General features: G+C 42.4%; 1 protein-coding gene across 4 annotated transcripts in view; it reads right to left on the reverse strand.

Moving 5' to 3' along the window:
- Window positions 1-25,325, reverse strand: part of NRXN3 (neurexin 3) — a 333,468-nt gene that overhangs the window by 78,529 nt on the left and 229,614 nt on the right. For all 4 annotated transcript variants that reach the window (XM_066607622.1, XM_066607621.1, XM_066607620.1 and 1 more), the window contains one exon: window positions 17,266-17,447. In XM_066607622.1, coding sequence (XP_066463719.1) covers window positions 17,266-17,447 — 182 coding nt within the window. The remainder of the gene's footprint in view (window positions 1-17,265; window positions 17,448-25,325) is intronic.

Raw genomic sequence — 25,325 nt, forward strand, 5'->3', positions numbered from 1 at the left:
TGGGTCCCAACTCGATTATTCAATTGTAAGCGCCAAAGAATTAGCGTCCAAATTTTATAAATGGCGCGTGCGTGCGTCGTCAACAGTTACGACCCCCCCACGTAGATCGTTCGATTTCCAGCATTATGTCATAAATAGGAAAAGTTAATGGGTCCCAATTCGATTATTCAATTCTATGCGCAAAAGAATTAGCGTCCAAATTTTACGTACGGAATCTAATTCTCTCACTTCCCAATGTCATAGAAACCTGAAATTTGGTACGAGCATTGATTATGTCATAAATAGGAAAAGTTAATGGGTCCCAACTCGATTATTCAATTCTAAGCGCAAAAGAATTAACGTCCAAATTTTACGTATGGAATCTAATTCTCTCACTTCCCGATGTTATAATCAATGCTCGTGCCAAATTTCATGTTTTTATGTCATAAATAGGAAAAGTTAATGGATCCCAACTCAATTATTCAATTCTAAGCGCAAAAGAATTAGCGTCCAAATTTTACGTACGGAATCTAATTCTCTCACTTCCTGATGTCATCTATATATATAAAAATGAATGTATGTCTGTCTGTCCTTTATGCATTACTACACAATTCATCTAATCGCCATGAAACTTTGGGAAGTAGTTGAGTACACTCCTGGGAAGATTACTGGCATAGTACATCTATCCTACGATAGGTGGCGCCCGTGCGAGTATCGTCGACAGTTATACCCCCCAGACAAAGATCGTTTGATTTCTATCTCAAGCACAAAAGCAAAAGGCATTACGAGCAACGGGATGCGTGTTCAACTACAAAATGATGCATCCGCCGAACGTTTCGCAAGACAATTGCTGGATATTGACAATGCTGAGGTAAAATGAAAGCTGTGCTGTGATTGGTTGCTATATATTATACTGCTGAGGCAACATGAAAGCTGTGCTGTGATTGGTTGCTACTTCTTATACTACTGAGGCTACATGAAAGCTGTGCTGTGATTGGTTGCTACATATTATACCGCTGAGGTAAAATGAATGCTGCGCTGTGATTAGTTGCTAATTTTTATATTGCTGAGGCAGAATAAAAGCTGCGCTGTGATTGGTTGTTATTTCTCTTACTGCTGAGGTAACATGAAAGCTGCGCTGTGATTGGTTGTTATATATTATACTGCTGAGGTAGCATGAAAGCTGCGCTGTGATTGGGTGTTATATATTATACCACTGAGGTAACATGAAAGCTGTGCTGTGATTGGTTGTTATCTAGATATATAAAAACGAGTGTATGTATGTATGTCTGTCTTTGCAGCAACGCGCGACAGGTAAGCTAGTATAATATATAACTGTAATAAATACACAGAAATTGCAGTTATTATGGTATATACAGTTCTGTGCAATAGTTTTAGGCAGGTGAGGAAATAATTCTGTAAAGTAAGAATACTTTCAAAAAGAGAAGTGTAGATTATTATTGTCAACATGCAAAGTGAATGAACAAAAGAGAAATCTAAATCAAATCAATATTTGGTGTGACAGCCCTTTGCCTTCAAAACAGCATCAATTCTCCCAGGTGCACTTGCACACAGTTTTTGAAGAAACTCAACAGGGAGGTTGTTCCAAACATCTTGGAGAACTAACCACAGATCCTCTGTGGATGGAGGCTCGCTCAAATCCTTCTGTATTTTCATGTAATCCCAAACAGATTCGAAATAGTTGAGATCGGGGCTCTGTGGGGCCATATCATCACTTTCAGTAGGTCTTGTTCTTTTTACACTGAAGATAGTTCTTCGTGAAATTGGCTGTATATGTTCGTGGGTTATTGTCCTGCTGCAGAATAAATTTGGAGCCAATCAAATGCCACCCTTATGATATTACGTGATGGATAAGTGTCTGCTTGTATTTCTCAGCATTGAGGACACCATTAAACCCTTCGCACCCCATGACGTAAGGGTACGTCATGGCAGGCTGGTACTTCCCGCAAAATGACGTACCCTTACGTCATGGGGATAGCGCGAGATCATAACAGATCTCAGGCTATCACACAGTGGGAGCCGGCTGTCACTAGTAGCCGGCATCCAGCTGCGACAGCGGGGGGCATCGGAGATACGCCCCCCCGCGCTGTTAACCCCTTCCCTGCCACGATCTAAGTATGCTTTTTCTCATATTAGCATAAAAAAATTTAAAACCCCACATATTTGGTATCGACACGTCCAGAACGATGCGTACCATACATTGAATGCGCTTATTATCCTGCACGCAAAAAGCGTTTAAAAAAATGCTAAAATTTTTTTTTGCTTTTTGCCTCCCAAAAAAAAGCAATAAAAGTGATTTAAAAAAGTGTGTACCCCAAAATGGTACCAATAAAAACTACAGCTCGTCTCACAAAAAATAAGCCCTCACAGAGCTCCGTCCATGGAAAAATAAAAACGTTATAGCACTTTGAATGCAGTGAGTTTAGAAAAAAATAATTTCCAAAAAAAGGGTTTTTATTGTGGAAAAGTAGAAAAACCTAAAAAAAAAAATAAGAATTTTGGTATTGTAACCGTACCAACACGCAGATAAAAATGTAGTGTGTCATTTATGCTGCATAATTAACGCTTTAAAAAAAATTTTTTTAAATCTATGGCAGAATTCATGCATTTTCTCTCCCTACGATCATAAAAAAAAATAATAAAAGTTTTACAATGTAGTCTATGTAACCAAAAATGGTACCAATGAAAACTACAGTTCGCCACGCAAAAAACAAACCCTTATACGTCCGTGTCGATAGAAAAATAAAAAAAGTTGAGGACCAAAAATCGCTAGGTCCTCAACGCCAAAATAGGCCGTGTCCTTAAGAGGTTAAAGGGATTGTACCAAGATTGAAGTTTTTCCCTATACACAAGATAGGGAATAACTTGCTAGTCAGTGGGGGTCTCACTGCTGAGAACCCTGCCGATCTCCAGACGTCAGTATGAAGGGAGTGATAGCCAAGCATGTACAGTCAACGCACCATTCATTTCAATTGGGCCGACGCTAATACCGTGTGGGTGCGGCTCGGGTATCTCCACAGCCCCATTGCAAGTGAATGGAGTGCTTGCACGACCAGCGCTTCATTTAGTCTCCTCCTCACTGTGGGGCTGCAGTAACCCCTCAGTAAAGAGAGCAGGAGACGGTCCAGCTTGGCGGGGATCTCAGCAGTGAGACCCCAACCGATCAGCAAGTTATCCTCTATACTATGGATAGGCATTAACTTGTAATCTTAGTACAACCTCTTCAATCTTGGCCAAATCCCCAGACTCAATTTGCTGAAATACAGCCCCAAACTTGCAAAGAACCTCCATGATGCTTCACTGTTGCCTGCAGACACTCTTTATTGTACGGCTCTCCAGCCCTTCAATGAATAAACTGCATTCTGTTACAGCCAAATATTTCAAATTCTGACTCATTAGTCCAGAGCGCCCGCTGCTATTTTTCTGCAAGCCTGGTCCTATGTTTTGGTACATAGTTAAATCGCTTGGCTTTGTTTCTACGTCGGAGGTATGATGTTTCGGCCACAATTTATCCATGAAGAACAATAGATGGGTGTACCTGGGTCCCACTGGTTTCTGCCAATTCTAAGCTAATGGCACTGCTGGACATTTTCCAATATCAAAAGGAAGTAAGCATGATGTGTCTCATCTGCTGCAGTAAGTTTCTTTGGCCGACCACTGCGTCTACGGTCCTAAAAGTTGTCCATTTATTTGTGCTTCTTCTAAAGAGCTTGAACCCCAAGTCTGCTTGGAAATCTTTCCTGGGATAGACTTTACTGATGCTTGTTGCTGTGCTCAGACTTGCCATGGTGTATTAACTGTCACATAAAATGGTCTTCCATAACCTCCCCTTTGTAGCAGAGTTTGGCTGTACCTCACTCACTTTTAAGCCTCTACATGTCTGTATCTGCTTCAATTAATCACTGTGTTTCAGCCTACATATGAAAATGCTGATCATTATTACCTGTTTCGTATACATGGTTAATCATACACCTGACAGTAATCCTACAAAATCCCTGACTTTGTGCAAGTGTTCCTAGAAGAACTGAGGCAGTTTTGAAGGCAAAGGGCGATCACACCAAATACTGATTTCGATTTCTCTTTTGTTCATTCACTTTGCATTTTGTCATTTGACAAAAATAAATTATTAACACTATTTTTTAAAGCATCCTTCAACATTTTGTCCACACCTGCCTAAAACTTTCGCATGGTACTGTATATGGAGATATGCACACGGAGACAGGCATGAACAAACATTATAATCATAGTTGCCATACATGGACACAGCACTAACTCTGGTCTCTACTTCTCCCTGTAAGTTGCTGCCCTGGTCAGTTTACCCATGACAGTTCTTCCCCTTCTTCTTTTACATGGGCCAAGGATTTGGCACAAATGTCCACAAGACAGCAGATAGGCTATGATAAACATTACAAGGCTATAGCTCTCAGACTCTCAGCAGGCAAGTCTGTCTTCATGGCTCCTCCATACATTTTTAACATATTCAATTACCGCCAGCTGTGATTTGTACATTTTCTTTAAGGAAAAAATGCACACACTATAACAAAAGTACATTAAACAATCAAATAAATACTTCCTTAACCATGTGGGTAAAATAACACAGAACAAAACCTCAAGCAAGATATAGGGCGAGACAACAAAGCTTCTAGGGGTCAAGAGCCTGGGGGAAAATAATAGGACTTGAACCACACCCCAATGGACAGGAGGGCAAAAAGTGGGAGAAACTGCAGCCTAATGGCCAGGTTCCCAGGCTGAATTAGTTGGGGTGAAGTTCAGAAGACACTAAGGGCCTGGTAAATATGCCCTCTATGTGCTGATATACAAGTGAAAGCTTCTTTGTCAGCTGATTGGATCCTTTATAAAAATGCAAGAACATTGGCTTGCATATTTCCCTGTGTGCTGCTGACAAATGCCACCTATATATCAGCAATTGTCTCCCATGTAAAGGCCACTTTAAGAGCCCAACTGACATGCTATGCTGTCGGACGGCATTTATTAAAAAGGGGAATAAACTGGACCAAGCAATAGCACCCTATGTCATGCTTGGGTATTTATACCCTTTGTGGCTACATTTGTCTGTTCTCCCACTGCTTGCAGATACTCAGTCCGACCTTTATGATCAAAAAAATTTTCATTATCAGATGATTGGGCTTCCCCTCTTACAACATGCAAATGAAGAGTGATGAAGCCACATCCTTCTTAACCAGCGTTAACATTTGATGCCATCCATGATTTACACGTTGTATTTGGAGGGTAGATGCCTATTGTTCATAGTCTTATTCGGCATCTGTAAGGAATATCTTCGATACTCAAAAGATCTTTTGATGTGAGCATCATGGTACACAAGCATTTTGCATAATGATGTGATGCATTCCTTATACATACGTAAGGTAGCCATGGGTTCCCATGGCAGCCGGAAGATTGACAAAGACCTCCATGCCTGTCATATAAAGGCCCTTTTACACACAAAGATAATCTTTCAAATGACTGAATGATTTAGCAATCTATTTGCATAAAGTGGTAATGTCCATTAGCATTTCTTCATCTTCATTTGCATGTAAAAGTACCTCCATGAGTTATGTGTTTAAACACACTCCCAGCTGTGCAAACAGCTGCTGTCACATTCCATTGTTCTCACACCTAGTGTAAATCTGCCGTGGGGAGAACATCCTGCAGTTTATTGAAATATGAGCTAAATACATTTAAACAGAATGTATTTGCTTAGTCTTTTGGTGGCTGAACGATAGATTGCAAGTGAACCAAAATCCATCTTTCGAGCGAAAAGTGCACAATGCCTGCATTTACATGTAACGATTATCACTCATTTTCATCCTTTTGGACAAATTTTGAGCGATAAACGATGCATGTAAAAGAGCCTTTACTTAGCCTATTATGCCCCACCTCCGACAGAGTCTAGTAGGCTGTTTTCATAGGCTTAGTAGAATGCATTACTAGTAATGCGATCAAATAAGCACATCTTTAAGTCTTCTTCAGGGACTAAAAAATAGCATCAAAAGTTCAACAAAGTTTAATTTACAGAAAAAAAATCTGTTTGAAAAAACAAAATACATATTTTTTTCCCCATAAAAACCCATTTAAATATATAAAATAAAAAAACACATAATAGGTATTACCATGTTAGTAACGACGGCAAACAATAAAAATATTTTGTAATTTATCTCACATGGTGAACACAAAAAAAATTAATTTAAAAAAGTAATGCCAGAATTGCTATTTTTCTTTTGTTATCCTCACCAAAAAATTTAAGAAAAAGCAGGCCAAAACTCATCTGTACTTCAAAGTGGTACCAATATAAATTACAAGTTTTCCAGCAAAAATGAAGACCTCACATAGCTCAGTTGCTGAAAAAAATAAAGATGCCGAGTCTTAGGGTGATTACCCACTACAGTTTTTTTTACTGCAAAATTCGCAGCGTTTTTTTTTTTCTGCAGAGGTCTATGGGACTTGTAATGTTAAAATAGTGATCGCGCAAAATCGCAATTTTCGTGCTAAATTGCGATTTTGCGCGATCGCAATTTTAACATTACAAGTCCCATAGACCCCTGCAGAAAAAAAAACGCTGCGAGTTTCGCAGTAAAAAAAAAAAACTGTAGTGGGTAGTCACCCTTAGAATGCAGCACTGCAGATTCAATTGTTTTTCTTTAAAAACATATCTTTATTGGGCTAAAGTAGTAAAAAAAAATTTAAAAAAACTATATAAACTTGGCACCGCAGTAATCGTGCTGATCTAAAGTTATCTTATTATTTTAACCAAAAAAAACAAAACAATGGTGGAATTTCTGGACATTTTTACCATCCCCACCCCCACAATGTAATAAGAGTTATACAACATAGTAAGTGTACCCCGAAGAGGGGCCATAAAAGATACAACTCTTCCCAAAAATAAATACCAAGTTCTCATGTGGCTATGTCAACACGTTATGTCTTTTGCAATGTGACAAATAAAATTGTTTGGTCCTTAACCCCTAAGTGACCAAGCCTGTTTGCGCCTTAATGACCAGGCTAAACTTTGGAAATCTGCCATGTATCACTTTAACATAAAATAACTCTGTAAAGGTTTTGCATATCCAAGTGCTTCTGACATTGTTGCCACATTTTGTACTTCATTTAGGTGGTAAAAATAGACCAATAAAATTTGTGTATATTTATTAAAAGCAACAAAATTGGGAAAATTTTGAAAAAAATTGTCTTTTTTCACATTTTCAACTGCAATGTCAAATATGTGCAAACCTACTTTACAAATTTTTGATAAGATATATATTTCCATCTCTTTACTTAATTCAGGAAGCACATTTAAAAAACTTTAGTTTTTAAAAAAATCATTTAGGAGACGTACAAAAATTTAACATTAGTTATTAAAATTTTGAGGAACATTTTGTTTTCCTACACCAAGCCAAGATTGCAAAGGCTCATAGGTGTCAGAATGATAGATACCCCCACAAATGACCCCATTTTAATAAATACGCCCCTTAATGTATTCACTGAGGGGTGTCAGGAGTATTTTGACCCAACAGTTTTTCCCCCACAGGAGTTAATGCAATTTAGAGGAGGAGAAGTACAAATTAAAATTTTTGCCAATATCTCACTTTTTTTCTATAGTGCACATAAAAATGAAAATTTGCAAGCCAAAATAGGTACTCGTTTGTCCCGTGTTTAGAAACATACCCATTGTGGCCCTAATCTTATGCCTGTATGCACAACGGGGCCCAAAACTAAAGGAGCAGCCGGTGGCTTTCGAGTTAAGAAATTTTGCTTCAAGGCGTTTTAGGCCCATAGCACACTTGTAGAGCTCTTGAACTGCCAAAACCATAGAGAACCCCAACAAATGACCCAATTTTGAAAACTAGACCCCTTAACAAATTCATCTAGGGGTGTACTGCATATTTTGACCTCACAGTCTGGGAATGAATGTAAGCAAAGCAGAAGGAAAAAAATATGATTTTAATTTTTTGCCAATTATGTCATTTTAAAACCTGTTTTTTTTTTGTTTTTTTTTACAGCACACGTATAAATGAAGACTTGCACTCTAAAATGGATACCCCTGTTTGTCCTGAGTTCAGAAACATACCCATTGTAGCCCCAAGCTGCTTACTGCACACATGGCTAGGCCTCTAATGGAGAGAACAACTTTCAGGGCACAACTGAATAAACAGGCCTCATTGCTCACTTGCAGAGCCATCAAGGTGCCAAAACAATAGAACGCCCCCATTTTAAAATCTAGACCCCTTAGTCCATTTATCTAGGAGTGTACTGAGCATTCTGACCCCACAACTATTTACAAAAACTATTATAAACCAGGTGAAAAATAAATAAAATTAAATCTTTTTCATAAATGTAAATTTCATGACCGTTTCCTTTGTTTTAAGCAGGGAAAACTGAAGAGACGCACCCCAAATTTTATAGCACTAGTTCTTCTGTGTTTAGCAGTACCCCCATTGTAGCCCCAATCTACTTGGCTAGGCCTATAATGGAGGGAATACCCACTGAATTTCAGGGCACAAATGAATAAATCCCAGGCCCCATTGCCCACTGGTGCAAGAAAAAAAAAATTGACTCCTTAAAAAGAATCCCCCTTTTTTGGCATTCCCTAAGGCCTCCTACAAACGGCCGGAAATTCCGCGGCGGGATTTCCCGCAGAATTTCCGCCCGTGGAAGCTGCCACAGGATTGCGTTAGAAAACGCAATCCTATGCGGACGGCCGTGATTTGTCTGCCCGAAATCTTGCATGGAAAACAAATCGCGGCATGCTCTATTTCTGTGCGGTGTTCGCAGAGCCGCACACAGAAATGTCACTTCCCGGCCGCTGGCTCTGCTCTGCGCATGTGCCGGCTGGGCGGCAGCCGGCACATCACAGAGCTGGAGCCACGGGAGCAGGTGAGTGCAGCGCTGTTCCCTGCAGGGGCTCGGGTCGGGTCCGGCTGCGAGAATTCTCGTAGCGGGATCCGACACGGCCGTCTGCAGGCAGCCTAAATCTTAGATAAAAGTAATAATGTAAAAAACTGTGTGGTATGTCTCAAAAGAGGGGTAATTACGGAGGCGTGGTTGGGATGGGTCATGGAGCAATAAAACCAGGTATCCCTCCTCCTCCCTTGCTTGCTGCAAACACTTTTTTGGGGGTATTTCTTCACCTCAGTGGCAGGGATGGCGTGTAAAAAGTGGCACTCTGTGAGACTTTCGCACCTCCACAGACTCATAAGCTTGCGGAGGTGCGGCGGTCTCACATAGAAGGCGCTCAACAAGCTGCTCCTGGAACTGCAGGAAAGTGAGCGTTCCTGGGACTTTTTGTAAATTATGTAGGTATTATTGATAGTATGAATGATGCTGGACTCACACGGCCATATGTGGTATCCGCTTTCGGAGGCCTGCAACAGATCCCAGCTGTGAGCCCGTCCGTGGCCCTGCGTACGGCCATGTAATGTACTGCACACTCACATAGGCAGTCATGCGCTGTACACCTGTTTGTTTATACTTCCCACTCCGTCGCTTAGTGATGACGCAGGTACCTGCAGCCCATTCGAAATAAAATTCCATATGGGCTGTGGGTATATCTGCAACCATAGAGCACATTGGGCTCTACAGGCTTATGCGCAAGTGTTAGACGTTTTGCTGGATGGCGCATGTGCAGAAACCGAGGAAGGTCCATGGAGGATGATCACGTCGGGGTTTAAATGCGGAGGAGAGATTAAACTTTAACTTTTTTTTTAACATTACCATTACCATTATCTTTTGCACTTGCATATATCCCGTGGACACATGCGCAGAAGCTAGGAAAAGGTCCGTGGATAAAGATCCCGTCAGGGGACATTTCCGGAGACCTTAGGTAAGTAATTTCACCTCCCCTCACAGATTGAATCTGTGACAAGAGGTGAAACTAAGTTTTTTAACTTTTACATGATCGCTATTATTCAATGGATACTCTGGTCCCCCGTAAAATCTCCAGGCTCTCGACTACCTTTGGTAGCTGGAAGATCTTAAGTTTCCCACTGTGCCAGCTTCTGCGCATGCGCCCAACAGTTTGCCGGTGACACGCATGCGCAGAAGGTGGCAGCAGGTCTGTGCAGCACCAGATCGCCGCGGGACATCACGGAGGCCAGAGGTTAGTAGTTTCATCCCCTCTCACGGATCTGAACTTCCAAGGGAGATGAAACTTTAATTTTTTTAAAACTTAATAACTTTTATGAGATCGCCGTTATCAATTGGATAACTGATCGTGTGACTGGTGGCCGCAATGACAGCTCCAGGCTCTCGGTTACCTCCGGAAACCTATAGCTGGGAGCTGTCACACGCAAAACCCCCGGCGCTTTAGTCTACAGGGTCAGCGTGTTTTTATGGCCCTGTAGATTAAAGCCCAGACACCCAGGACATGAGAACACGTATGGGTCGTCACTAAGGGGTTAATGCGCCAAATAGGCTTGTGCGCATTTACACGGCAAGAGGATCACTCAAAATATGCTTAAACAGCAGTTTGAGTGACAGTTTTGAGCGTTCACTTTGCATCAGTGTGTAAATGAAGGCTCACGCTGTATGAAGAAGATGAGAAGGACCGCTATCTTTTGCATACAGCTGTTGTCTTCTCTGAGTGCTCAGCTGTTAGCCAGCTGAGCGCTCCGACTGGGGTATACTGAAGACAGCTGGAGTTCTGTCTTCTGCATACTTCTGCTGTGTTCTCCTAGCGGGATACCAGCTGAAACAACAGTATCAGCGGTAACTCGCTGAGAACTTAGCGTGCGTTCCTGAAAGACAACAATGAGTGAATCATTAATGAAAACTGCACGATGGCCGCACATTTAGACCCAACGATTCTCGCTCAAAAGACGGCTTTGAGCAAATTTTGAGCGAGCATTGTTGTGACTAAATGGGCCCTAACAGTGTTGAAACCTGGTTCCCTTATCACCTGCATGGCTCCCAAAGCAGGTACATACAAGGGAAAAGCGACTCCCAGCCTGCAGTCGTGAATACATCTCCTCTCTTATGGAAAGTGTATGCTTGCTGACAGCAGACTGACCTCCATATTGTGACACTCACTCCATGGCTTCTAGTTAAACAATCTGTTGCTGATTGCCTGGCACAAACACTCTGGGCTACGGCTGGTCTGTGTCTCACTACTTAAGGACTAGCATGTTCTGCTAAAGAAAATTACACCCTTTCAGGTCCTCTGCAGGGGAAGCGGGGGCGTGATTGGAGATTACAAGTAGCACCAAGACCTGGACTACACAAAATGGGTTTAACCATATCACTACCTGTGCACTAAGGAAACGATCATTTACTACCGAAATGTCACAAATAAGCTAATTCTATGCCATTCAAGCTGAAAGGAAGTAGATAGCGAACATGTTGGCATTTGTTTGATCAGTTTATGAAGGTTACAATGTCACTACATTAATTACATATTAATTTGTGCATGCAGAATCAAACCTATCAACAGGTAAGTGTAAATGTCTTACAAAGTATATGGATTTCCACAATCTGTGGCTGCAGAGATACAAGTATATATGTCTAGAAGTATATAATGGAGATAACACGATCTGCAGCTCCACATCTATACTTGCCACTATATGCTCTCCCTTCATATCACATATTTAATACCACACTACTATCAACACGTTCCGGGCCTACAGGAGAGAACACCATACGGGATGCAGGGCATGGACCTCTCCACATTCACACGTCTGAAAGATTTCTGTCATACGTGGTTGACCCTTTACTATTTCCATAGTGTGTTCCCCATGTCAATTAAGTCACTTTACAAGGAAACACCCCCTCATGTTTACATAGAAGGTGTGAGGGACACAAATACTGACACCCCCAGCTAAACCTACACCGCAAGCAGAGATCGGTATAATTGTATCTTGAGGCCACCAGGAATTGCTGGTCGAGTCGAGATTGACAGAGGGGTAACGCCCCTGATGCTAATTGGCTGCAGGTCTTGCAAGGCCACTAAAAATGAGTAGAAAAGCCATACAGCGGCCGCCGCTGCAGCCGCACACCATCAGGAGCCAGTGCCTTCCCCAGCGGTGGCTGCGGTGGGCCAGAAGGCAGAACTTCCCTGAGTGTAGAACCGCTGTGCGCCGTCAGCAGCAGGGGGGCCACATGAAGTGACTGTGCTTTCCCGGGAGCGGCCATCACGGACCACAGATGTGTTCAGCGCAACGGAGCTGACAGCCGTTGGCCTGGGACGGAGGCATAAGCGGGGACGGAGGCATCAGGAGGGACGGAGAGGTGAGCGGCCAGCCGCGTAACACGCTTGGCTGAATTGGCGTCCGGGACGAAGCACACACGCTGCAGCGTCTGCATAGATTTGTCCCAGTGCTGCAGCTTTAGCCTGAGGGTTACTATAATTCTTAGGATTACATTATGACATGTAAATGTTGCCATTTTACAGTGGTTACATGCCAGCATTTACAGGTAATAATGTAAGCTTAAGAACTATAGTAACCCTCAGGTTAAGGCTGCAGCGCTGGGACAAATCAATCCACACTGTGCTGCTAGGACCTTCGTGTCTTCACCCTATCGGAAGCTAGGGGTCCTGTCAAACCCCTTGCTTCCGGTGGCATCAAGATACAATAATACCACAGAGACCACTCATCGAAGACATTAGCAATGGTTAGAAACTCAGCAACAGGTATCACAGCAACTTTAAAGTGACTATATAATCCAAAATGTTTTTTTTTTTATATTATCTAAAACCAGATAGGGAAACACTTTTCATTTTTGTAATCTGTTCAAATTTTCTGATTGTGGATTTTTTTTTAATTTTGCTGTCTCTACATAACTATAGGGGTTGCCATCTTTCCTGAATTGCATTTAATAGCATTTGGAGATATGCTTTACAGCAGCCTCATGGGCCATTCACACAATGGACAGGAGGAGACCCATTGACTTGTATGGGAGACTGGACTAGTCATGTTCTATGGTTCTAAAGGTAGATAGACCTTTAGGTGTAATCCTGCCTGTGATGTTAGTGACATGACTGCTGCTAATTATTCTCTACAGAAAGGAAGTATCAGCCTGTAATTAAGGTGCGGGGTCAGTGTAAAAAAATGCAGGATTTTAGGATGTAAAAAAAAATACAGATTGTGACCGAAAATAAAATAGACAAAAAATAAATAAGCAAATATTCTTCAAAAATATGTTTAACACAAAAATGTGATTTATTTTCATTTTTCTGATGACACTTTCTCTTTAAGCAATTTCTACAAGGCAATACATAATTCACATTTCCTGTGCTGCATATTCGTGGGTGTGGTGGACACAGCGCTGAGCAATCCTCTGCACAACTTTTCTGGACACTATAATGCAAATATTTGGTCAATGGGCCTTTCCTGAATGCCAGAAATTAATCAAGCCGGGAGCTGCTGGAAGGCAAGTCTAGTGAAAAACTCATTACCAGACAGAAAAAACACATTAATTCCTTCAGCTCCCAGCAATGCAAAGTGACAAGGAAAATCTACAAAGCAGACAGAAGAAACAAAAGAGGATGAAAGAGAGGACAGCTCACATGGACCGTGCTGAGGAGACAAGTCTGCATTGTCAATCCCTCTGATTAAACTCCCCCAAAGGGTTAATGAGCTGTGATGGGCCAGCGGAGTCTGGCTGTAGGGACTGATACCATACATGACAAATATAAATATACCTCTGAAATCCATAATTACTGGAAACTATTAATTATTAATCAACCAACTGCTGAATCCCTCACCACCGAACAAAATGGCAAAATTTAGAAGTAGACAAAGCGTAACATGTAGTGATTAGTCCACACAGGGGCCAGCGAGACAAGCAGCTGTAAGAGCTACTAGACGCTTGTGTCTTGTATGGCAAAGTTAGCCAGACATGTATATAGTAGGTCTGTATAAATCATGGGCACAGCAGTCATTATCGGAGGTTCTAGAATGTAGGGAGAATTCTGGAACACCCTGTGACAGTCATCGAAGTTACAGAAAAGAAGGAGCATCAGACCTGGCCTACAGTTGGACAGAAAAAAGTCCCCACCTGTACATTAAAAAGCACCCCGAAAAAACCCAATCCCATCCTGTCTTGTATTTGTCGCCCCAAGGGACACCTGCACTGGCTAGGGGCGCTTGACAATAGACTCCCCTTCCATCACAGAGACGTTTGAAGGGATAGCGGGACTGTCCCCTGGAGCAGAGCGAATCAGGCGGGGAAAGGTTGCTGTGTCCCACAGGCTTGGAACAGATGCTTTTCTGTGTATAAATCATAGAGAGCGCAGAAGGCTCATAATTAGAGAATGCATAATGATACATAAATTAACACAGCAGTGTTCGCCTGCACAATGAGACAAAGACACGAAACACTGACATAGCCTGCAGCTCCGAACTCTGTGAATACTGAAGACCAGGATGACTGATTGTATGGAGGCCGAAGTAAACTGTGAAGGATCATTTACGTGAGGCTAGCAAACAGAGGCTTTGCCTGCACAACAGAAATATTACTTGTACGGAATAGAAATTTATATTATATTACGTCAACAGGTCTACAAATGCACAACCCTACAACTCCCAACAGAACAATATATCAGAAATATATTAAATATTACAACTTGCCAGACTTGATTATAATTATATTAACCATTATTATACACTGTATACATAATACAATCCCAATAGGACCCACAAATTGGACATGATCATAATACAACTCTATTATACTCGCTACATGGAACACTAAAACCCCCAACATAACCTGACCACTTGTCATGGCTAACGGGACACGGTAAAAGGCATGGAAAACGTGCAGTGGCTGCTACTCCATAGTGTGTTGTAGAGAAGCTCCTGACATCTTCTATACACGTATTATAACACAGGAACGGAGGAGTAGGTTCTGCAATAAAGGTTCAGCTGGAGGCAGAACCATCTAATACTCTGCTGTGTGTATGAAAAGTCCATATAGAAAAAGCCAACATTCTCCATATCATCTTCATCCCAGTATGAGACAAATAAACAGACATTCAACATCAGATATATTCAGTGTACGTTCCTGGTCACAGAACTGATGCTCACATCACACGGTCTACCGTACAATACAGGATTGATAAGAATGAGCTGAGACAACTTGGGGTCTACGAAGAAACAAATACAGAACCCTCCTCACATCCACATCACCATTATCAGTCTGCTCCATAAAGGCAGAACAATCCTGCACCAAAGTTCATTAAAGTTTTAGTGCTGCTCCATCTTATACCTGTCTTGAGGGGCCCATTGCTTGGGTCACTTCTCTAGAGCTGTCCCAATCTACCCTCCCTACAATTATCTAGAGCTGCCTCACCTCTGGTATTGCACCACTACCACCATCATCATCATCCTCCTTCCTTCGATTTTCAGACACCTGCCTCTCCATAAACCCCCATTAATCAGACATCCCATGACACCCGTGTCCAGCAGCACTTGACAGAGGTGGGAGCCCTAGTTCAGGAATGTGGATGTATCCAGGTACTGGGCGGCCTGGGGGTAAATCTGTGGATTATGAATGGAACGAACATTGTCACACTGAGTTAAAGTGAATTTCTTAGGCGCTTTCCTTATCTTCTGTGTTTGTGATATCAGCGAAGCATTGTAGATTCTGACATACATTTTTTTTACCGCAATAGTGGTTTGTTATTCCACACCGGCAGGCGTGTGTACCTGGTCTCTGCAGCACTCGTAGGCTGGCAGGTGTCACCAAGGACGCTGTCTAATGAAGGAGCTTTCCTGGAGTGCGACTGGAATCAGGCTGTCAGCAGCCTAATCTCATGCATGAACTACCAATGGCATGGATGAGGCAAGCAGAGACGCAGCCATTAATCTTACTCTGGGGGAACGAGCTGCCGCGTGTCAGGTATGAATGTAACATCTGTTCTACTGTCATGTCTGCTGCTGAACATGTCCTCAATATCAGCCCTGCCCAGCAAGTGACAGGCCAGGACTGATGCCTCACAATGGTCCAGTGTAACGGGGCAGTGACCCTGTGGTCCGGCGTAGCTAGAAAGGAGGTGGACAGGTCTAAACAATTAAATTATTTTCGATCAGTTGAATTAAGAGGTGGGGGTAAGGGTAACCAGACCACTGGGGACTATTCAGCTTGATGACCTTCACCTCTCTGACTCTCATGATCAGCCTCAGTGACAATGGAGTTTCCCCTTCAGATGTTTTAATACTCTTCTAAAATTCATGTATTTATATTCTACATGTGAACCTGGATGAAGAGGACATACAAAGTACACCAGGAGGGATCCAATGCAAAGATTAAGGAGATGTATTAAGGTAAAACACCAGATGCAAACATCTGCAGCTGTCTGAGGGACTTCTCACACAGGAGGAATTAGCCCACGGGACGCACTGCAGGGCGAGATAAATCCTGCACCAAAACCCGGAATGCTCAGTGCGTATTTTGATGCGGAACTGAAAGTGACTTAATTCTGATGGCAATTCTGCATCGAAATCCACAGTGAGACTTGCGGGTTTTGTTGTGGAATTCACAGCAGCGGATAATGGTGTGGAATCTGGTGCATAAATGAGGCTAATTCTGCTCCTGTGAAAGGTTCCTAAAGGTACCTTCATATTCACTTCAAGTTTTCTGCAGCGGAGAACCCGAACATGTATCAAATCCGCACTAACCAATTCCATACCCAAATAGTGCGGATTCGGCCACGTTTTTAATTGCAGATCGGCTGTGGGATTTAACCCTTGCATTTCAAGAATTGGATTCTGCAGCATAAATCCCCAGCATAACTAGACCTGCTGCTCATTTAGAATTCACAGAGTTTTTCAAAAACACTGTGGATTCGTTACGGAAATTTTCTGTACCATGTGAAGGAGATTTACTAAATCCTCTCCACAGGACTATAAATACTGCGGAATTTCTGCAATGATTTCACCAGCAGAAATTTTGCAGCATTTCCGGCCCATGTGAAGGCGGCCTAAAGCTGGATCAGTTAATCACATTAACACCGGCACCTTTGTCAGACCCCATCTTACATTTGTATATATCAGATTGTGGGGTATATGAAATAAGGAGACAATAATGGCACAGATTACTCTCAATTTAAGAAACAGTCTTCTTCGAATGGCTGTCGACTAGCTTAACACTTATACTCAGAGGAAAGTTCGGCCGCTCCTAAACTCAGCAGTAAATGGTGGTTGTGTGTGCTTCCAGTTGCCCGTATACCCACCACCCATTTTAGCATAGGACCCCACTCCCCTGCCAAAACAAATTTATGCAGAATTTAGCAAGACAGGTAGAATCGTAACTTACTATGTGCATCTGTAGAAAGTCCATTAGTCCTGCAGCACTGTCAATCCGCACCAGGATTCCGTCTTTGACAGTAGTACTGAAGCCCACTGCCAGTCGGTCGGTACGCGTGCTCGGCCTGTCGTTATGAGGCCACGTGTACAAAATGAGGCCTCCGCTCTTTCCAAATATGTATGTTGCACCAGCTGAGAGAAGAAAAAAAACAAAACAGCTCTATATTAGAAATTTACACCATGACATTGCATTGTCCTTAACCCAACAGCCGCGTCAGTGACAAGAGGTTCCCCAGTAAATGGCCAATGACAGGTTCAGCCCAAAGGCTACATAGACTTTTCATTTCATTTTTTATTTCTCCAATATAACTTAAATAATAAAAAAACAAAAACTTTACCAACTAGTTTTAAATAAAAGGAATTGTACAGGATTTCAACAAAATGGCTGCCGTCCATGAAGCCGGTGGAAACCTATCCTAGGACAAATGAATGCATCTCTAGACTGGATCAGGAAGATAATAGGGCTGGGCAAAACGCAGAGCCTGAGGCTGCGCGAATCGGAACAATTGTTTAATTCAATGTAAATACTTGCCCAGACTGAACGACAAACAAGAATTTGTTCGCTTCTCGTTTGTCGTTTAGTCTGGGCATGCATAAACTGAACGATGGATCGGCCCATGTAAAGAGGCAGTCGTTTATCTATGAACAAGTGCCTGTTTACTGTGAATGGAGGGGGGGGGGGGGGGGGGACACGAGAGCCAGTCCGCTCGACCGCCACTCACTAACGATGATCTTCCTAGAAGCACAGGAATGATTATTACCGGGATGGCCTGTCTGGCATCTGCACCCAACAGGTCGTCCCATGTGGAAGGACCCTAACATTACACTGTTCATTCTGGTTAGGCTGAATGGTAAGCCTTGCAGGAGCAAACAGTGTGGCTTTAGGCTCTGCTCCTACCCACTTCCCCTCCAGTCTAGAGATGCATTCACCTGTCCTCAGACACTTTTATGTATCCACATTTATAGACCATCTCTGTAGTCTGATCCTACAGTCATGTGTTTCTCGGACTACTCTAATTAACCTATACAGCAGTAGCGAAGGAAGATGGAAGAGAGTAACATGACTGCAGGATCAGACAGACAGATGCTCAGACAGCCCATACATCAGTAGACCTCAGTTAGGGAGAAATGGTGGAGTGTTGAGGACGGTGGACACACAGGTAGAGAACACATTAAGATATTGTGGTGTGCAGAAGAATCGGGGATTGACAACTGTACCCACTGCCTGCTAAACCCCCCTAGTATGGCTATAATCAGGGCTGTGGAGTCGGCAGAAATGTACCGACTCCGGCTTATAAAAAATAACCAAACTTGGTTTAAAATAATTAGATCAGATTTGAGGTTATTATGAAAGAGAATCTGAAGAGAGGCGAAACTATTTCTACGAACAAATTCATAGACTACACTAATGTTTACTACGTTTCTGTTAGAAACTTTTTTGCATATTTAGGGCGGCTGCAGATAAAGGGATATTTTCTGCGGAATCTGTGGTTGGATCAGCAGCAAATACCGTTTAAAAGATGACATGGAGAAAAAAAAAAGCATGGAGGAAAAAAATAAAATAAATAAAATCGCAGCGTTTTCTATTTTGCTGCTGGCTATGCACAGACAGCTTCCATTGAAGTCAATGGAAGCCATCTGACCCACAGCCCATCTGCAATAGATGCATGACCGATGGTGAGCGTCAGCATTACAGAAAAGACAAAGTACGCAGGGTTACCGGCCGTGGTCAGAGCTGGATTCCACTGCTGGCTCCCGTATGCGAAATCCGGATCGCCCGTGTGCAGTCGGCCTTACAATTTAGTAAAGTTTTCGGTTCTTTAATTGTATTCCAATAAATACATTTTATGTTGATGGTGATTAAAATCCCGATTTTAACATTTTAATATAGTAAATTTATCACTTAAAAAACATGAATCATATATGAAGGAATTGGGAGTCTGGGACAATTTAGAAGTCAGAGGTTTGGCTTACCGACTCCACAGCCCTAACCATAAGTTCAGTGTTAATGTATTGACAGCCGAGGTAAGAAAGGTAAATGTCCAGTGATTATGGACACTGGAGTAATACAGGTCTTAACCCTTTCCAATCCACTGGCTGATGTCTAAAGACATTATGATTTGAGGCTTTACAGCTCCGATGTTGGAAGATGTCCATCGGGGTTGTCTTACTGTATATTGCCAGCCTCTCTGCTGTCGGAGCCTATCCAACATGTCACCTCATGCAGTACTGGCTTTACCTAGCAGATAGCGCCGTTGTATAACGGCAGAAAAAGAGTAAGCCCCCTAGGAAAACCAGGATACAAATTGGATTGGAAAGGGTTAAACTCTGTGCTACTGGAACAGCAAGAATTCAGCTCAGTAAAATGGGGCCAAATTGTAAAGGAAATTATAAACTACAAATATCCACATTCCTGAGGAATTGTAAGCAAGTATCCAATACTAGACCTGCAACAAGTGGACAATCCAGACAAAGCACAGACACAAGATAAGAACAAGAATTGCTATATTCACTAATCAAAGAATAACTCTTCTATGCATGTGACGCAGGTCTGTGCTGCAGCTCCTTCCATACATTAAATCTAGATGAGCAGCACAAACCATAAACAAGAAGTCCCATCCAGAGCTGAAGTCACAGTTCTGCACTTCTATCATGTCTCACACGTGTCACCTCCATTGCTGCGGCTAGATTTCTGCTGTAATATGTAGACTCAGCCTGACATGTAGAGATGTTTTGTGGAGTCTCTCTTTAAACAAGTACAATATAAGCAGCAGCGGAACATCTCTTACAAAGTGTCCGCGTATCTATGTATGAAGTGAGCGAAACGCAAGTCAGTCATTGGGGAAACCTGCAGTAAACACGACATAATGAATTTAATTGATGCTGCGATCAGTGAAGAGATGAGAGGCATGTGGTTAGTGAATGGCTTTATGCCGGCCCCTCCCATAGCTCAGTCACAAACTGCAAAACCTGTTTCTAGGTAACTTGTAGAATCATTATTATAACGTGTCGGCTAATCGAAGGCCTCATCTCATCTCCCACAGCTCCCACAACTATGTGCCATAGTGTCACTGCTGCTCCAACATCTTATCAATTCACTGCCTCAAAGGCTCCTCCTGTTTGAAGTTAATCAGTTATTCTCATGCACAAACTTGAGAGTTGGGAAGAAACTGAAAGATAAGAGGCGGTTAACATTCCAGAGATGACGTGGGGACACCGACGTGATGAGCGGTAAGGATCAGAAGCTGATCACACACCAGAACCAGTCCAGAGAGTGGTCGACCCCCAAGGAGAACAAGGATTCCCTAGACAAACTGGTGCTTCAGTGCCACCCTGATGTGACAAAGTTCCTATGGAATTTACCTCTGTGCTGAATAGTGAGGATCTGTGTGGATTAACATGGAATGATATACTGTTATGGATACTGTTGCACCGGAGCAGTGACCAGAGGGAACGCAGTGTGGCATCCCATTAAGAGGGCAGTAAGGTAATAATAATAGTCGTAATCTTTATTTATATAGCGCCAACATATTCTGCAGCGCTTACAATATAGGGCCAATAAAACAAGACTACGGTACTATATTTTGCATTGGGCCTTACTGCTGCATGTATCACAGCAGACGGGTGGATTGTTGCTGCGGATTCCGCAGCAATGTCCGTCCCTAGCATACAATATAAAATGATTCTTCCACGCACACGAGCGGAAATCACTTGCAATTTCCACTCGTGGAGGAAGAATCGCAGCATACTCTATTTTTGTGCGGGACTCACATGGACAGCTTCCATTGCAGTCAATGGAAGCTGTCTGACCTGCGGTGATTCAGAAAAAGTCCATTTTTGGAATCGCTGCAGATCCGTGTTATCACCGATGCAGCATTGTCTTCATTGCAGATGTGCGCTGGCTGGCAAATACGCAGCACACAGAAGACCAATCCTGATAGGTACGCAGGGGCCACCAGCCGGCACAGGGTCTGATTCTGCTGTGGAATCCGACCCTGCCGTGTGCATTTGGCCTAAGAAAGAGTAAGTAAACCCTTTGACATTAACTGCATTGAATACTAATAAAATGTGGTCGAGTAGTTCTCCAAGTCACAATTATAGACAGATGCAATTAAACTTAATTAATAACGCACAAACAGTTGTTTCTTTTATTGAGCACATAGAGTAAAAATCCACAGTTGAGAGAATAAGTAAATGAACCTTTTGATTTATTAACCTGTAGATATCCCTTTAGCAGCAATCACCACCACCAAATGTTGTCTGAACCTGTAAACAAGATTTGTACAAACTTGAAGGGGAATTCTGGACCATTCCTTCCCATAAATGTGTTTCAGTTTATCAATATTTCTGGGGTGTCTTGAAACCAAAGCCTTCTTCAGGTCATGCCACAGCCTCTTAATAGGACTAAGGTCAGGACTCTGACTTGGCCATTTCAAAACAAATCTTTTTCAGCCCTTCCTGAGTTCATTTACTTGAGTGCTTTGGGTCATGGTCGTTTTGCATCACCAAACGTCTCTTCAGCTTGAGGTCATGGACTGCTGCCCTTATATTCTTCTGTAAGTTGCTTGATACACTAGAATTTATTGTTCCCACAATGATCACAAAGTCTCCAGGTCTGAGGCAGCAAAGCAGCTCTAGAACATGATGCTCTTTACCTTAATTCGCACTCGGGATAAGGTTATGGTATGGTAGGTTCTTTGTCCTCTAAAGAGAGGGTACATTTGTGGTAAAAAAAAATTCACTTTTGTCTCATCTTCCCATAGAATATTTTCTCATGAGCACTGTAGAGCATCCAGGTAGACGCGAGCAAACATGAAAGGCAAGCAACAATGCATTTTTTGGACAGCAGTAGCTTCACGAGTCCCTTCCATGAAGACCATTCTCGTGCAGGGTTTTATGTTAGTTGACATATGCACAGAGGTTTAGTCGCCATTGGATTATTTCTTACCTCTCAGGAATGCTCACTATGTCCTTTGAGTGATCTTAATAGTACTAGGGAGGGATGCAACCGTTCTATATTTTCTCCATTTGTATATAATTTGACTGTGGATTGATGTATACACAAGGCTTAAGCTATAAAAGGTGTTCCTACACGAGACAACGGTTGGGCGCATAAGCACCTGACCGCCGCCCCACAGACTATTGCTCCTGTCTTTGAGAGCATGGAGGCGTAGTGGCCGTAGATCTCTTCCAGCCATTTGCCTGCCCTCCATTTACTGCAGACAGGCAGTTGTTAGTAGATGAACAACTCCATGTTTACACGGGCCGATAATCGCTTGGGGTTTAGCGGCTGCATGTACATGGGATGACTACTGCTCAGATTTGCTGCTTCCAGTAATCATTAAGGTGATAATTTCCTAGTGTAAAAGGTACCTTAACACGTCTTGTGAAAGTTGTTTGCATCAAAGCATGGTTGACACTAATCAATTTTTCATGAGAACAGATCTGTCAATAACCAGCCTTTGTGTACCTTAATTTAATGGGCAAAGTACTGTGAAACCCACACTTCCAATCTCTTCTCCTTAATTAAAATACTTAGCTCTTGAAGAAGTCGTTAACCCAGAGGTTCACTTACTTCCCCCCCCCCCCCCCCCGCACTCTGGAGGTTACTCGGTTTGCTCAATAAAAGACAATAACAGTACAACTGTTTGTGTGCTGTTAGATTGTGTTTGTGTAGAAGTGTGCTTGGCACTGTAACAGCCTGTGGATCTCTGCTTATTGCCGGGAAACACACGGACTTAAAGTAAAGAGTCCAGGTGCCACCCGGCAATCAGTGGCGAGCAAAGAGCCAATGAGTGAAAGGGCACTATAATTGTGACTTGGGAAAATGATAGAAAAATGGCCCCAGCGCTCGCTGGAGAAAAATATTCCAGTGTATATGGAAATAACTAGTTTATTTTGCAACGCGTTTCAGCCACTATACGTGGCCTTTTTCAAGCTTGAAAAAGGCCACGTATAGTGGCTGAAACGCATTGCAAAATAAACTAGTTATTTCCATATACATTGGAATATTTTTCTCCAGCGAGCGCTGGGGCCATTTTTCTTTCTATCATTTTCCTGAATTTATTGGGTCTCCTTCTTGGGGCACTCAAGGAACCCTGCAGCTCTCCCAATCTGTGGATGTGGAGGAAGAATTTTCATCATAAAAAATTTTAAGGCGATCTTGGACCGAGAGGTGCTAGCAGGGCCTGTCTTGGATTAAGACCCTGCGCAGTACCGGGTAAGTCCTCATTAAAATTCTTTTATAACTCACTATATATGACCGCAGGAGCGCTACGCTGACCTCTGTATATTTCATAATTGTGACTTGGGGTGCTTTTACACTGAATAATTTATTATTTGCAGGATTAAACGATGACAGTAGTAGCCGCCCGTTCATATTCACTGTACCAGTGAATAAGAAAAAAAATGAACAATTGGCATTTAAACTAAGCGATTACAATGCTACACATTTGGTGGGAATGCCCCTGTCAAAGTTATGGAGCACTGTGGAGCTATTGTATAATGCTATGACCAGGTCGGCGGTGTCTATAACTGCTGACATGGCTCTTCTCCTGATGCTCCCAGGGTCTATTGCCAAGATGAAGGCAGATTTATTGTGGTTAGTCATATTGGCGGTGAGGATGTCTGTTCCTGGCCTGTGGAGATCTACCTCTCCTCCATCAAGAATCATATGGACAGAGAAGTTCGATATCCTCATGAGATACGAGGAAGAATGAGCAGGAGCGGATAGGCACATATCACCTATGAAGCCCTTGGATTTCAATGAGAGTTTCAGGTTCTTTCAAATCTTGGCTGGAGTCTGGTTGACTGGACCCTTAAGGGGTCATCTGCAATATTAAGCGAAGTTGTCTTACTTACCTAGATCCCTCTTTTCCTATACCCTACTTCCCTATTCCCCCCCCCCTTTTACTATTTTCTTTTGAGATGCAGAGAAGCATATATTTGCCAGTCATCATGTTACTATGATGTGATGGATGATATCCAAATAAGGACTGCAAACTGTCTGTCTTTCTCATTGATGTACTGCACCAATTTAGTCAGACCATATTTTATTAGCAATCAATGCAGAAATCCAAGTGATTCAAAAAGGATTCACTTACGTTTTCTAGAGCGTATATGAGCTATACCTCCATTATTTCATTTTTAGCTGTGCCTATCGCTACTATGAGAATATGAATATATAAAAAAAACTTCTTCACTCCAGGTTCATTACAGAAAATTGAAAGATCCGCATACCCCAAATATACATACATATAAAAGATATAGGGGGGACATTTACAAAGTCTTTTACGGAAGTTTCTGACATAAAAATGCATTTTAGTGCAAGACTTTTTAACATTTTGCACTGGCCTCGCCACTTTTATGTAAAAAAGTGGGTGCAGCTTTGGAGCGGGCGTGGTCATCCAACCAATAGATTTATACATAATTTAAGCCAGAAACTTGCGTTAATCGTGCCAGAAGTGCAAGCCAGGTCAGACCTGGCATACATTTCTCCTGAGGCGTATGGAGGTGCCAAGATGCGCCTAATACATGAAAAAGCGTGTGGCTTTACACGTACTGAGTGTATCAGTCGGGAATTATATTAAGCCCAGCGCTGAAAATGCCATGCTTAGTAAGTTATGCAAGTATGCATTACTTCAGCAACTTATGGGAAAGCCAAGCAATAAACTATAAAATATGACCACTTTTATTCTGCTATCCCATTAGATAAAACGGGGGAAAAAAGGGGTGGGGGGTGGGGGGGTGGTACAGTGTTTGTCCGTAGAGCAAAATGTGATTCTTTTCAGTAAGGGAAACCAAGTAGATATGATACCTTTTAATGGCTAACAAAAATACATGATGTTATAGCGAGCTTTCAGACCTGCATAGGGTCCATCTTCATGCTTATAATGGAACTAAATGCTCTTTATCCTAACACGTCTGTGCCCTCTCACCCCATCTCTGGTATTTATCTAGTGAAAATTAAGTTCACCATTTACTTGCCCTCCCATGTGATCATGTGTATTT

Source organism: Eleutherodactylus coqui, chromosome 6 (genome assembly GCF_035609145.1).
Source record: "Eleutherodactylus coqui strain aEleCoq1 chromosome 6, aEleCoq1.hap1, whole genome shotgun sequence".
NCBI classification, from domain to species: Eukaryota; Metazoa; Chordata; class Amphibia; order Anura; family Eleutherodactylidae; genus Eleutherodactylus; species Eleutherodactylus coqui.